The sequence below is a fragment of the Phyllobates terribilis genome, unplaced genomic scaffold (assembly GCF_046119375.1).
Source record: "Phyllobates terribilis strain yellow unplaced genomic scaffold, ASM4611937v1 Scaffold_11__3_contigs__length_659146591, whole genome shotgun sequence".
NCBI lineage: Eukaryota > Metazoa > Chordata > Amphibia > Anura > Dendrobatidae > Phyllobates > Phyllobates terribilis.
In genome coordinates this window covers 583,540,436-583,556,122 of record NW_027362771.1, presented here as the reverse complement: position 1 = coordinate 583,556,122, position 15,687 = coordinate 583,540,436, and the positions used below count along the sequence as shown (strand labels likewise).

The 15,687-nt window shown below is 53.6% G+C and overlaps 1 protein-coding gene across 2 annotated transcripts in view; it reads right to left on the bottom strand.

The window, feature by feature from the left end:
* Positions 1–15,687, bottom strand: part of ODAD3 (outer dynein arm docking complex subunit 3) — a 47,897-nt gene that overhangs the window by 10,295 nt on the left and 21,915 nt on the right. For both annotated transcript variants that reach the window (XM_073654272.1, XM_073654273.1), the window contains 7 exons: positions 7,350–7,440; positions 7,052–7,173; positions 6,830–6,907; positions 5,647–5,826; positions 4,888–4,923; positions 2,353–2,454; positions 2,128–2,253 (listed from right to left, as the gene is read on the bottom strand). In XM_073654272.1, coding sequence (XP_073510373.1) covers positions 2,128–2,253; positions 2,353–2,454; positions 4,888–4,923; positions 5,647–5,826; positions 6,830–6,907; positions 7,052–7,173; positions 7,350–7,434 — 729 coding nt within the window. In that variant the 5' untranslated portion in view covers positions 7,435–7,440. The remainder of the gene's footprint in view (positions 1–2,127; positions 2,254–2,352; positions 2,455–4,887; positions 4,924–5,646; positions 5,827–6,829; positions 6,908–7,051; positions 7,174–7,349; positions 7,441–15,687) is intronic.

Below are 15,687 nucleotides of genomic sequence, written 5' to 3'. Positions count from 1 at the left end.
CCAGGCCACCCCCCACATATACGGCTTACCCCCCACATACCCGGGCCACCCCCCACATACTCGGCCACCCTCACATACACGTTTCACCCCCCCCCCATACTCGGCCACCCCCACATACACCATTCACCTCCCACATACCCGGGCTACCCCCCACATACACAGCTCACTCTCCATATACCCAGGCCACCCCTACATACACTGTTCACCACCAAGATACTCAGACCATCCCCCCCCCACATACATGGTTCACTCCCCCACATACTCGGCCACCCCCACATACACCATTCACCTCCCACATACCCGGGCTACCCCCCACATACACAGCTCACTCTCCATATACCCAGGCCACCCATACATACACTGTTCACCACCAAGATACTCAGACCATCCCCCTCATACACGGTTCACACCCCCCCACATACACGGTTCACCCCCCCACATACCCGAGCTACCCCCACATACACGGACCACCCCCCACATGCACAGCTCACCCCCCACATACCCGGGCCACCCCCCCACATACACGGTTCACCCCCCCACATACACGGTTCACCCCCCCCACATACCTGGGCTACCCCCACATACACAGTTCACCCCCCCCCACATACCCGGGCTACCCTCACATACCCGTGCCACCCCCCATATACACGGCTCACCCCCCAGATACTCAGGCCACCCCCCACATACACGGTTAACCCCCCCACATACACGGTTCACCCCCCCCCACATACCCGAGCTACCCCCACATACCCGGGCCACCCCCCACATACCCGGGCCACCCCCGACATACACGGTTCACCCCCCCCACACATACCCGGGCTACCCCCACATACCCGGGCCACCCCCCACATACACGGCTCACCACCCACATACACGGTTCACCCCCCCACATACCCGGGCTACCCCCACATACACGGTTCACCCCCCCACATACCCGGGCCACCCCCACATACCCGGGCCACCCCCACATACATGGTTCACCCACCCACATACCTGGGCCACCCCCACATACACAGTTCACCCCCCCACATACCAGGGCTACCCCCACATACCTGGGCCACCCCCACATACACGGTTCAGCGCCCCACATACCCGGGCCACCCCCCACATACACGGCTCACCCCCCACATACCCGGGCCACCCCCCACATACAAAGTTCACCCCCCCACATTCCCGGGCTACCCCCACACACCTGGGCCACCCCCACATACACGGTTCACCCCCCACATACCCAAGCTACCCCCACATACCCGGGCCTACCCCCACATACACAGCTCACTCTCCATATACCCAGGCCACCCCTACATACACCGTTCACCCCCCAGATACTCAGGCCACCCCCCACATACACGGTTCACCCCCCCCACATACCCGAGCTACCCCCACATACCCGGGCCAGCCCCCACATACACGGTTCACCCCCCACATACCCGGGCCACCCCCCCCACATACACGGTTCACCCTCCCCACATACCCGGTCTACCCCCACATACACGGTTCACTCCCCCCACATACGCGAGCTACCCCCACATACCCGGGCCACCCCCCACATACACGGCTCACCCCCCACATACCCGAGCCACCCCCCACATACACGGTTCACCCCCCCACATACCCGGGCTAACCCCACATACCCGGGCCACCCCCCACATACATGGCTCATCCCCCTGGTACCCGGGCCACCCCCCACATACACGGTTCACCCCCCCACATACCCGGGCTAACCCCACATACCTGGGCCATCCCCACATACACGGCTCACCCCCCAGGTACCCGGGCCACCCCCCACATACACGGTTCACCCTCCCCACATACCCGGGCTACCCCCACATACCTGGGCCATCCCCACATACACGGTTCACCCCCCCACATACCCAGCCTACCCCCACATACCTGGGCCACCACCACATACCCGGGCCACCCCCCACATACAAAGTTCACCCCCCACATACCCGGGCTACCACCACATACCTGGGCCACCCCAACATACACATTTCAACCCCGCACATACCCGGGCCACCCCCACATACACGGTTCACCCCCCACATACCCGGGCCTCCCCCACATACCCAGGCCACCCCCACATACCTGGGCCTCCCCCTACATACCCGGGCCACCCCCACATACCCGGGCCATATCCCGTGACATCACCGCATCCTTGTTCATCATCTGGAGTTCCTTCAGTTCATTCCTCTGTCGGAGGATCTCGGCTTCGAGTAGATCCAGCTGTGACTGAAACGTCAGGCTTTCCTCCTGCAGAAATGGTAGCACAGTAACGTACAGCTCGGGACCCTCAGACGTAACATGGCATGGTGTGGGGAGGAGAGGGAGTAGCTACGTCTCGTACGTCACCTGCATATGGTCCTTCAGCTTCTGGTACACGCTGTATATGTGTCCCGATTCCTGCAATTTCAGCTGCGCTTTTTCCAGACGATTTTCTAGTAGGCGCAGAGACTGGAGGAGGAGGCAGAGGGCATGTAAAGGGTTAAAAGCCGTCCATGGCCCATGACCCATCCTCAGGAGACGGGTTTCTCCAATTCTTATGGGGTTAAAATTGCAAACGGCTTATAAAATGAGCAGAATCAAAGCTGCCTCTACTACGATGCGTGTTCTTTGGACCAAAGGTGCGACCATGTTCCCGGACTGAACTGTAAGTGCCCATGATGCAGAAATGCTGCGGAGCATTTCTGCATCTCCCTGGCAGAAAAAATGCATGCGGGTATTACATGCGGATTGTACATGCGTTTTTCCTGCCAGGTAGAAGCGTTTGTGAAGCGTTTTGAACATGCGATTTCGCATGCAGGTTGTCAATCGCTTTCCAAGAGATTTTAGCATCACTTGGAAAGTGTTTGACAACTTGGTCACACTATATAAATCCATGCAACCGGCATGGATTTATGTTGTGTGACCAAGTTACAATGCTGCAAATGCAGCTTCAATAGTAAAAAAAGAATAAAAATGTTGAAAAATAAAAAAAAACATTATACTCACCTTCCGATGGCCCCTGGTCTCCTTCTCCGGTGCGTCCGGTGTTTTCGGCGGCTCGCGGTGCTCTAAAAAGGACGTCAGCGGTCGTGTGACCTGTCACATGACTAAATGACGTCATGGAAGGTCCTTTGACACCACCGCGAGCAACCGAAGAGCCAGCAGCGCCGCCGGGAGCAGACAGGGGCCATCAGAAGGTAAGTGTGTTTTTTCTTTATTTTATTCTTTTTTAATTACAGGTTCTATGGTACCCGGGTCCGGAGGAGAGTCTCCTCTTCTCCAGACCGGGGTACCATCCGCGCATTGAATCGCATAACATCCGCATGCATACAAGGTGAAATCAGGGTGAAATCGCCGCCATTGACTTGCATGGAACTGCAAGTCCAAGTATGCATGCGGATGTTATGCGGTCCCATGCAAGTCAATGGTGGCGATTTCACCGCGATTCCGCACAATTAATAGTTGTGCTGCGGAAATTTCCCCTGCGGATTATCATTGCGGAAAAATCCGCAGCACAACCATTAATTGTGCGGAATTGTGGCGAAATCGCCGCAATTGTGCACGGCACATACGGATTATCATTGGGAAACATGGCAGACAACTTAACATGCGTTTTTAATGCGTTTTCGCGGCAGAAATTAAGTCGGGAAACGCATTAAATCCGCATTGTGGGCACGCAGCCTTAAACTTCAGGAGCCCCCCGGCAATGCAGTGAGCCGAGGGATAGGAGAGGTGAGGACCTGAAGAAATGAAGTTAAGACATCCCCTTTAATATCAGATAAGTAGGGGTCCGACTCCAAGCATCTCCACCGATCCTCGACTGGGAGTAAACGGGATACTAAAGTTGGATTTTTCAGTACAAAGTGATATGTGTCGTTCAAAACTACAACTCGTCCCACAAAAAACAAGCCCTCGTATCACAATGTCAAGGGAAGAATAAAAAGCTATGGCTCTTGGAAGAAAAGAAGTTAACATTAAAGTGCAAAAATAAAAATTGACTACAGCATTAAGGTGTTATCACCCTAGATAAAGTCCACCCTCCCCTCATACACCTTAGATGGTTGTTGATGTTTCACCGGCTGGCAGCTGTCTCTCCCATACACCGGAGATGGAGCGCTCCTTTGTTCTCTATGAGAGAGTCGCTGCCGGGTATCTCTGGGTGAACAAAAGGATCAACGGTCCAAAATCGGACAAACCAGATCCTTTATTACCCCGACAATTATCTGTCCAAGACCCCCATACATATTAGACTGCCGGCCGAACCAGTTGATATTGGCGGACTCAGCAGACGTAAGTCTAATGTGTAAGGGGGGCGTCCGTGCTTGTGAATCCTCTCAGTGCCCACTGTCAGGATTCTTCGGCGCCAGGTGCGGGCGCTCATGTGACCACATGTATGTGATTTGCAGACTTCCGATCACATTCCGACTAGACGTGTCCGGTCTCGCTCAATTCACTTGTCTAGTCGGCATGTGACTGCACATATGCAAATCATATACTTGTGGTCATGCACCTGCCAGCTACCTTGCACCAGTGCCAAAGAATCCTGAAAAGCGTGCGCCATGAGGATTCACAAGTCTGCAGTCACATAGAGAGACTGAACCCCAAGCCTGGACAATCCCTTTAGGTCGTAGATAACCCATCTAAGAGATTTGTTCCTTTCAGACCCATAGGTGTAATATGGGGGCCTCATATTGACCAAATGTCCCCACAAGTGCAGATGAGCGCAATGTAAGCCAACCAAGAAGTGTGGGTTCTAAAGATGCCCCAAATGTATCCTGCGATGTGATAAAGATTCTCACATGTCTGGTCTACATATATTACATGGGATATTACATAGCGGCCTCCGTCAGAGTCACAGGAGACACAAGAAGTTTTGCAATTAACAGATAATTAGTAAATAACCTGCTGAGGAGTTTCCTCCTGTTCTGAGGCTTCATTCTGCGGATGAAACAAGTAGAAGATGAAGACACAGGATTATATGGTTGTATAGTGTCATCATACAGAGGTAGTGATTAAAGGGGTGGTACAAGATTAGAAAAACATAACATGGTTGTCTTCTTTCAACAACAGTGCCACACCTGTCCACAGGTTGTATCTGGTACTGCAGCGACACTCCATGGAAGTAAATGTGGCTGACAAAACCAGGCGCAACCTATCGAGGGGTGAGAGGCAGTTTTTGAAAGAAAGCGACTATGTTTTTTTTTTCAATTCTGTCTGACCCCATTAACCTACATCCTTCCCACTCTCGAAAAGCAACATGACTGCCGATACACGCTCAAAGTGGTCCTAAATGATTATGTAGATATGGGAACATCTCTGAGTGATCCCCCCAATGTGGGTGCTGTAATGGCAGAGAGGGGCTATATCCCTACTGACCAGCTACACTTCTCATTGAGGATAAGCTGGGTACAGGGGTGCTGTGATGGCAGCCATTACCCAGCTTTTCCAGAAACATATTTAAGGTGGACCAGGCAGGATAGAAAGGGAGACTCGAGGGCTTTAGAAATTCTAGTGGGAGGATTAGGTGAGTCTAAAGGTAAACAACCCCATGATTTAGTGTTTGAGTTGTTCAACCAGATGGAAGGACGCTCCGTATTATCACCCACGAAACTGCCTCGCTCACAAGCCGACTCTTAGGCCACCGATCTGATGGGCAATCACCTGCTCCTCCGGTATGGCTCCGCCATCGTTCTCGGGCTTGTCTTCCTCCTCACCACAGCTCTGTTTATATACAGTCTGCAGCTCCTCCAAGCGTTTCCTCCGTCCGTCCGTCTGATGGCGCAGGGCGTTGAGCCGCTTGATCTTGTCGCAGAGTTTCTGGTCCATCAGCTGGACAGCGGCCTGAGGACACAATTATATTGTTATCACCACTAAAATGGTTGTTCATCATCTATCAAGTTGTTAGAGGGTCTGTGATACTGATGAACAGAGATGAGCGAATCGATTCACAGGACCCGGGTCCATCGGCCTCATTAGTTTCCGGGGCCGCCAGAAACGAGCCCTGCGATCCTCCTTCTTCCCTGCCGGAAATGAGCCCTACGATCCTCCTCCTTCCTTGCCGGAAACTAGCCCTACGATCCTCCTTCTTCCCTGCTGGAAACTAGCCCTGCAATCTCCCTCCTTTCAATGCTGTAAATAAGCCCTACGATCCTTCTCCTTCCCTGCTGGAAACAAGCCCTACAATCCTCATCCTTCCCTGCTGGAAATAAGCCCTACGATCCTCCTCCTTCCCTGCTGGAAACAAGCCCTACGCTCCTCCTCCTTCCCTCCTGGAAACGAGCCCTATGATCCTCTTCCTCCCCTGCGGGAAACGAGCCCTACGATCCTCCTCCTTCCCTGCTGGAAATAAGCCCTATGATCCTCCTCCTCCCTGCCGTAAACAAGCCCTGCAATCCCCTTCCTTCCCTGCAGGAACAAGCAGTATGATCCTCCTCCTTCCCTGCTGGGAATGTTGGAACTTTTCCTGATTTGCAGGTCTGGCATCGTTCCAGTGAGACGCACACACAGCATTGTGTCGGGCATACTAATCGGAAGAGGTGCAGGGGATGTCGGCTGACAGAAGACTTATGCTAGTTCATCAACATCAGATCAGTGGGGGTCCGACACCCTGCACCCGCACCAAACAGCTGACACCAGGTGCTGTGACCAGTGGGGGGGTCACAGTGTAAAAGCTGGAACAGCAAAGCTCACACAGAACATTGGAGATCTGCAGTTGTCAGCCATGGCAAGTCGGCCACCAGATACAGAACTGCAGTCTGGCATGTCTTCTTCTCCTGAGGGACTCACTGGAGATTCCCTTTAAGTGACCATGGACTGAACCACGTATGACCACATAATCACTTACTTGTCCACTTTTGCTCCTCATGGCTGCCCTCTCCACCATGTGACTGTGGAAAGCCTCTTTTATCACCTTTTCGTCCCCCTAAGGAGCAGAGCAAGGAAATGGCTGATGATGAGAAAGTTCTGGGCCAATTCCATAACATGCAAACATACTGAGACCGTCTTCATGGAACTGGCCTTATGGTGAGCTAAATGTCAGCCTGCCAATCCGCTTCTTGGACCTTACCGCAAGGGCGTCCGCCAACTTCTTGTGCAGCTTCTTGTTCTCCTGCCGCAGGAACTGAATGGTCTCCCGGTTCTTGTGGATGGTGGAGCTGGCGCTCTCTTGGTACGCCTTGTGGTCGCCATCTGACAAGAGCGGGCAACAGTTCATTATAATGTGCATTATGCCCGGCCGCTGCTCCATATTACCGTGCGATGCTGTGATATCGGCTGCCATTTTGGTGACCCCTGGGTCCGCACTGGTCACGGCACCCAAGCCCGGGGTCACCAGTAGTTTTGCAGCTCACCGTGGACTTTCTTACCCAGGAGCTGGATCTTCTTCTGCAGCTCTGTGATCTGCTCATGAATGGGAGGCTTCACCCCGGAGAGCGCGGCGGTGCTGGGCATGGCTGCCTGGCAGAGAGGAGAAAATGAGGGGTAAGATCACACTGGCATCAGATGTTTGGGGGCAGCCATCGCAGGGAGGGTGCAGGCAGCAGGAAAGGAAAACCTGTACTGACCTGTCATAGCTCGGTTTGCATATAGGGGTAGTCTGGTCGGGTGTCTGTATTTAGGAGTAGTCGGGTCCGTATTTAGGGGTAGTCCGGTCTGTATTTATGGGTAGTCCGGTCTGGGGTCTGTAATTAGGGCTAGCCCACCCTGGTGTCTCTATTTAGGGATAGTCCTGTCTGGGGTCTGTGGTTAGGGGTAGCCCGCCCTGGGGTCTCTATTTAGGGTAGTCTTGTCTGGGGTCTGTTGTTAAAGGTAGCCCGCCCTGGGGACAGTATTTAGGGCTAGCCCACCCTGGTGTCTCTATTTAGGGATAGTCCTGTCTGGGGTCTGTGGTTAGGGGTAGCCCGCTCTGGGGTCTCTATTTAGGGTAGTCTTGTCTGGGGTCTGTTGTTAAAGGTAGCCCGCCCTGGGGACTGTATTTAGGGCTAGCCCACCCTGGGTTCTCTATTTAAAGTAAGTCCTATCTGGGGTCTGTAGTTAAGGGTAAATAACAAATAAAGCAGCACTCTGTAGCGCTATAGCCTGTAAACATGAATTATATGAAATTTGAATTGTATTACTGCTCTAGAAAATAAGAAAAAAATGGAGACACTAAGGACATAATTTGGCCAATTCATTCAGGTCCTCTATCCAAGCTCTCCGCCCATCAGCCCGTGGTGGTTTTCATTGCAGCAGGATCCTACCTACACATATAAATGCCGGCTTCAGGCTAGAAGAGGATTCACATTAGGATGGATTCCCAGCAAAAGAAGGTCGCTTTGCCATTGCTACTGGGCAGACGTGAATTGGCCAAATTATGTGCTAAGTATCGTCATTATTTTCAGTTTCCTAGAGCAATAATGCAATTCAATTTTCTCATAAGTCATATTCACACGCTACAGCGCTACAGAGTGCTACTTTATTTATTGGATATTTATGGAGATGGCTACTCTTAGTAAGCACCTGTACACACCTGTTTTCTGTTTAGAAGTCTTTTATTATTTATATGTATTTAGGAGTAGTGCGGTCCGGGGTCTGTATATAGGAGTAGTACGGTTGGGGGTCTCTATTCAGGGGTAGTCGGATCTGGGGTGTATATTTAGGGGTAGTCCGCTCTGGTGTCTGTATATAGGGTGGTCTGGTCAAGGGTCTCTATTTTGGGTGGACAGGTGGTCTGTATTTAGGGGCAGTCCGTTCTGGGGTCTGTAGATAGGGGAGTCCTGTCTGGGGTATGTATTTAGGGGTAGTCCAGTCTAGTGTCCCTATTTAAGGGTAGTCCGGACTGGGGTCCCTATTTTGGGTAGTCTAGTTGGGGGTCAGTATTTAGGGGTAGTCTAGTCAGAGGTCTATATTTTGGGTGGTCTGGTCAGGGGTCTCTCTTATCAGGGCCTCTGGGGGGGCTGTATTTATTTGGGGATCTGGGTAACGTCGCCCTCCTGTGTGCATCTCTGGTAAATTTGCTGTGGACAGTCATTATATTGTACATGCTGGCAATGCCGCCATTTCATGAACCTCCAGCAAACAGACATATTCAGATACTAGAGAATGGCGCAGCAGAAGTGGAGGAAATCTCTGGAAAAGGAGCCTGTTTCTTCCTCCTTGGGGACACTAGCACCACAATGCCCCCGGCTGCCCCAATATTCTCCTGTGGTGAAGTCTCCTCCACCATCACTGTATATATCACACACTGCCCCCGGCTGCCCCCATATTCCCCTGTGGTGACGTCTCACTCCACCATTACTGTATATATCACACACTGCCCCCGGCTGCCCCCATATTCCCCTGTAGTGACGTCTCCTCCACCATTACTGTATATATCACACACTGCCCCCGGCTGCCCCCATATTCCCCTGTGGTGACGTCTCCTCCACCATTACTGTATATATCACACACTGCCCCCGGTTGCCCCCATATTCCCCTGTGGTGACGTCTCCTTTATCATTACTGTATATATCACACACTGCCCCCGGTTGCCCCCATATTCTCCTGTGGTGACGTCTCCTCCACCATTACTGTATATATCACACACTGTCCCCGGCTGCCCCCATATTCCCCTGTGGTGACGTCTCACTCCACCATTACTGTATATATCACACACTGCCCCCGGCTGCCCCCATATTCCCCTGTAGTGACGTCTCCTCCACCATTACTGTATATATCACACACTGCCCCCGGCTGCCCCCATATTCCCCTGTGGTGACGTCTCCTCCACCATTACTGTATATATCACACACTGCCCCCGGTTGCCCCCATATTCCCCTGTGGTGACGTCTCCTTTATCATTACTGTATATATCACACACTGCCCCCGGTTGCCCCCATATTCCCCTGTGGTGACGTCTCCTCTATCATTACTGTATATATCACACACTGCCCCCGGCTGCCCCCATATTCCCCTGTGGTGACGTCTCCTCCACCATTACTGTATATATCACACAATGCCCCCGGCTGCCCCCATATTCCCCTGTGGTGACGTCTCCTCCATTACTGTATATATCACACACTGCCCCCATATTCCCCTGTGGTGACGTCTCCTCCACCATTACTGTATATATCACACACTGCCCCCGGCTGCCCCCATATTCCCCTGTAGTGACGTCTCCTCCATCATTACTGTATATATCACACACTGCCCCCGGCTGCCCCCATATTCCCCTGTGGTGACGTCTCCTCCACCATTACTGTATATATCACACACTGCCCCCGGCTGCCCCCATATTCCCCTGTGGCGACGTCTCCTCCACCATTACTGTATATATCACACTGCCCCCGGCTGCCCCCATATTCCCCTGTAGTGACGTCTCCTCCACCATTACTGTATATGTGACACCCCAGGGGTCTGGTTGCCACAGTGATAGAGATATTACGTCTGAGAGCAGGTGGGAGGTCTCTTGGTCAGGAATCCTATGCATGCCACACCTCCTGCCCAGTCCTGGGAGGGGAAGAACTTCCCCTATATAAAACTGGGGCTGAGGCAGGGTTAGTGAGTTAAGAAGAGTAGAGTTAAGAAGAGGAGCAGCTATAGGAAAGAAAGATCAGGAGCTCAGTGGGAGCAGTGCTACAAGGAATCAGGGGCTGGCAGCTGAAGAGCTCGCCCTGATTGAAGAGTTACCACCGGACCCGGAGTCCGAGGCTGTGGGGACTAATCCTTACCCAGCAGCAGAAACCGACCGGCAGGGGATTGCAGGTCCTCTGGCCAAGAAACCCGAAGGCACGGTCACACGCGTGGGACCAGCACCGCCATCGTGGAGCGGAAGCCACTAGAAGGCCCCGAGTCACCGGCCATACGGGTGAGCACCACACGGTACACTCAGGGACGTGGGCTACTTTTACCCGCCTCTAGCAAGGTAGCTAGAAGAGTACAATTAGTTGGGGAGGCCTACAACTCCGCCTGGCCAGGGGAAATCCCATCTGCTCAAAGACTGACCAGGCCCCGATCGCTAGCCAGTACTCCGGGAGGGTCTATCTTTATCACCAGTAAAGACCCTGAACTACACCGCATCGTCTCTGAGTGGTTCCTGCTACCCCCATCATCCACGTCGGCTGCCCTGAGGCCATACCCCTCCCGTTGGGGGTTATACCATTCACGCTGCACAATCCTTCCACCGGCCTCAGCGGTCTGCCCTGCAGCGGCAGCTCCATAGCTGCATTCAACGGGTGGCGTAGTCGTCCAACACCTACTGCTAATACTCAGCCACACAGTTTGACTCCCTGGGCACGGACCGGGTCACCGCCACGAGACTACTACCCCCAACAGGCCCGGCTCCGGGTAGTCCCCGCGTGCGCAACGCTACACCAAGTAGGCCCAGGGGCGCGTCAACTTTTGGCGTAGTCGGCAGGATTTCGTGCCCGCAACCACCGGGTACTGCGTGCCTGAAAAAGACTGTTCAAACTTACCAGTGGTGAAGATTCCCGCCATCCGGCGCCATCTTCTACCTTCTTCCCGCCATCCAGCGCCATCTTCTACCTTCTTCCCGCCATCCGCGAAGTTTTCCCGCCATCCGGCGCCATCTTCTGCCTTCTTCCCGCCATCCGTGGAGTTTTCCCGCCGTTGGACGCCATCTTGAAGACGCCGCGCGGGAAGAAGAGGGGCGTGGACTCCGAAAGCGCGCGAGAACTGAAGCCCCGCCTCACGTCCGGACGTTGCGTAAAGGTCCTGGAAGGAGCCCAGCAGACGCTGACGTCACAGGAGCGCGACGGAAGGTCCTCAACCCTGACGATCCACTGCGGAGCCGCGGCCTACGGAAGAGGATCATCGCAAGGTAGGCCACGGTCCACTAGGGGGGAGAAAGATGTCGGATACGGAGGAGAGCTTCACTGCCTCAACCCCAGCCAGCGCCACCGCTGCTGCAGTCATGCCTTTCACCATGCCCTATATCCCGGGAGCAGCCTGGCTACCCCAGTACTCAGGGGAGTCACATACCCTGAATGACTTTAAAGAAAAGCTGGATAGCCTCTTCCAGGTGTACCCCCTCACAGAAGAGCAAAAAGTGAGCATCCTGGTGGCCCAACTAACCGGGGCAGCCCAAAGGGAGGTAAAGTCCTGGCCACCTGGGAGGAGGACTGTCGCAGGGATACTAACCCGGCTGAGGGACACCTTTGATACCCGCACCTCAGCCGAGATCAAGCTTAGATTCTATGGGTGCAAGCAGCGAGCACATGAGAGTATAAGGGACTATGCACTAAACCTACAAGAGGCCTTGAGAGTCATTAAGCAGACCGACCCTGACAGCGTGGGAAACGAGGACAGGCTGTTGACCGAGCAATTTATAGAGGGACTATATTGCAATGTCCACCGAACCCAGTTGCGGGCCATAGCCTTACAGAATCCTCATCTGGACTTTGCACAGTTCAAGGACAGAGCCATCCGGGTGCTCCGAGAACCGACACCGGGTGGCGTTGTGACCCACAGGGGCCCAGCTATCACTTACCACCAGGAGGCGGCGCCCTTGTCGGCAGGGCCTGTGGGGGCTGATGCGCAGGCTTTGAACAATGACCCGGCTCCGGACCTGCACCATCAGGTCCAAGAGCTAGCTAAAAGCGTTGCTGCGCTAACCCGAACTGTGCAGTCTTTACAGGTTTCCACTCCAGGGAAGATCCAGCTGGCATCCGGACCGGAGGACATCCCGTGGCGTCGACCAAGGAGGACCCCACCGGCCAGAGGAAGACCCAGCGACCGGTACAACGAGGACGGACAACCTATCTGCCGCCGCTGCAATCAACCCGGACATATGGCAAGGTACTGTCCTTTAAACTGGCACAACCTGGGGTAGAGGGCCAACCCCCAGGAAAAAGATCACCAGGCCCATCGAACTGGCGCGACAAATATGTGGGAGGACGTCCAGTTTTGCCTGTGGTACTGGATGGCATCCCTATGAGTGCCCTACTGGACACCGGGTCACAGGTCACCACCATCCCGTACGTGCTCTTCAAGCAGTACTGGAATGACTCGGATATAACCCGCTATCCAGACGACGACTTGAGTATCATCGCAAGTAATGGTCAGCCCGTGCCACAGATCGGATTTAAAGAAATGACCATTAAAATCGGTAGAGTCGAACTGGCAGCACAGGGACTGATCATTGTAGACATTGACAAGCGCGAGAGTCACCCAAAGATAACTCTAGGAACTAATGTGATTGAAAATTGTCTTGCAGAGGTGATTTTCATTTTACAGCAGGTTGCCAAGAACGCCAGCTCCGGCCAGCAGCGAGTGCTCCAGAAAGAGATCCGGGCACTGATGCGACGGCAACAGGTGGAACTCTCCGGTGGTGAGATTGGTAGCGTAAGAATGTGTGACCCTTTCCCTATTGCCATGCCCCCGAAAAGTGAAATGATGATTTGGTGCCGGGCAGCTATTGGTCTGAGAGGTAGAGATTACCAGGCCATGGTAGAACCAGTCTACTCAGACAGTAGGCCCACCATTTTGACAGCACGGGGGGTAGTTGATGTACGCCATGGGAGGGTGCCCGTTCGTATAATAAATATCGGGAAAAGGGAAGTATACCTGCCCCGGTATGCTACGCTAGCCAAATTATATACTATCAACCAAAATTCTATACAGTCTGTGGAACCCTTGCCTCCATCTCACCCGGAGGAAGGTAACGGCTCTACGAAAATAATGGAGGATTGGTGTCAGCAACTACATTTGGGTGCTGACTCCACTCCCTCCCACCAGAAACAGGGAGTCTACCGGGTGGTTCGAGAGAGTGTTTAGTAAACACCCGTTAGACTTCGGGCGAGTCAAGGGGGTAGAACACCACATCCCCACGGGAGACCATCCTCCCATAAAAGAGAGGTATCGACCCGTACCCCCTGCACACTACCAACACGCCAAGGGGATGCTTAGAGACATGAAGGAGGCTGGGGTAATCAGGGATAGCTGTAGCCCCTGGGCAGCTCCACTAGTCTTGGTCAAAAAGAAAGACAACACCATGAGAATGTGTGTAGATTACCGGAAAATTAACCGTATCACACACAAAGATGCGTACCCCTTACCAAGAATAGAGGAGTCTTTGGCTGCTTTAAAATCTGCTAACTTCTTCTCCACCTTGGATCTCACTAGCGGGTACTGGCAGGTTCCTGTAGCAGAGGCGGACCGGGAGAAGACCGCATTCACCACCCCGATGGGACTTAGCGAGTTTACCTGCATGCCGTTCGGACTCTGCAACGCACCAGGAACCTTCCAGCGATTGATGGAATGCTGTCTGGGACACCGAAACTTTGAGACGGTCCTGTTATACCTGGACAATGTCATCGTCTATTCCAAGACCTACGAGGACCACCTGAAACACCTGGCGGAAGTGTTCGAAGCTCTGGCAAGTTACGGCCTAAAGGTGAAACCCTCCAAGTGTCACCTCCTGAAGCCAAAGGTGCAGTACCTGGGACACGTGGTGAGTGCTGACGGAGTGGCTCTCGACCCTGATAAGATCACCGCAATTAAGGAATGGCCAAGCCCCTCCAGCGTAAAGGAAGTGAGGCAGTTCCTCGGGTTGGTAAGCTACTACCGAAGGTTCATTCCCGGTTTCACCAAAAAGGCAGCTCCTATGCAGGACCTCCTGATAGGCCAGTCCAGGAAGGCCAAGAACCAGAAGCCACCCTTCAGATGGGAGAAGCTGGAAGAAGAGTCCTTCCGCCAGCTGAAGATGGCCCTCACGGGGGATGAAATCCTGGCGTACCCTGATTATAGCCAGCCCTTTATCCTCTACACCGACGCCAGTAACATCGGGCTAGGAGCCGTACTGTCCCAGATCCAGCAGGGGAAGGAACGGGTAATTGCTTACGCCAGCCGAAAACTGCGACCCACCGAAAGAAACCCTGAGAATTACAGCTCATTTAAGCTAGAGTTAATGGCAGTGGTGTGGGCAGTCACCGAACGCTTTAGGCACTACCTCGCTGCTTCCCGGTTCACCGTGTACACGGATAACAACCCGTTGACACACCTGGACACTGCAAGACTCGGTGCCCTAGAGCAGAGATGGATGGCCCGCTTGTCCAACTATGAGTTTACAATCAAATACCGGGCAGGACGCTCCAATACCAACGCGGACGCCCTGTCCAGGATGCCGAACCTACCGGACGTAGGGGAAGATTCAGAGGAACTGGAAGAAGTTGAACTCCCCGCGTTCCACCGTCATGGGACTATCCAGTATTCCCACTGTGTAAGGAGTAAGCAATCCGCTACGTTCAACCCATTACCTCATTACAACTGGGCGGAGACGCAAGACAGTGACCCTGCCGTCCGACTGGTAAAGGAGATGCTGACTCGGCCAGATGCACGCCTTGACCCAGATGCTCCGGAGGAAGCCAAGCAACTGTGGGCTGAGAAGAGTCGACTGTTCCTTTACAAGGGGAAGTTGTGCCGCAGAATGGTTAACTCCCGGACGCATGAACTAATCTGGCAAGTAGTGGTGCCAAGAAGAGACGCAGCTATGGTGATGGAGGCATACCACGACGGAGCTGGGCACTTCGGATGGAAGAAGCTGGAGTTCCTGCTGCGCGGGCGGTTCCATTGGGTAGGCATGAGAGGAACCATCGAGAGGTGGTGCAGAGACTGTGGCCCATGCAACCTAAGAAGGAGGGACCGTGCCAGCCAGAAGACTCCCCTGCAGTCCATCATCACCAGACAGCCGTTGGAACTGGTAGCCTTGGATCATGTAAAACTGACCCC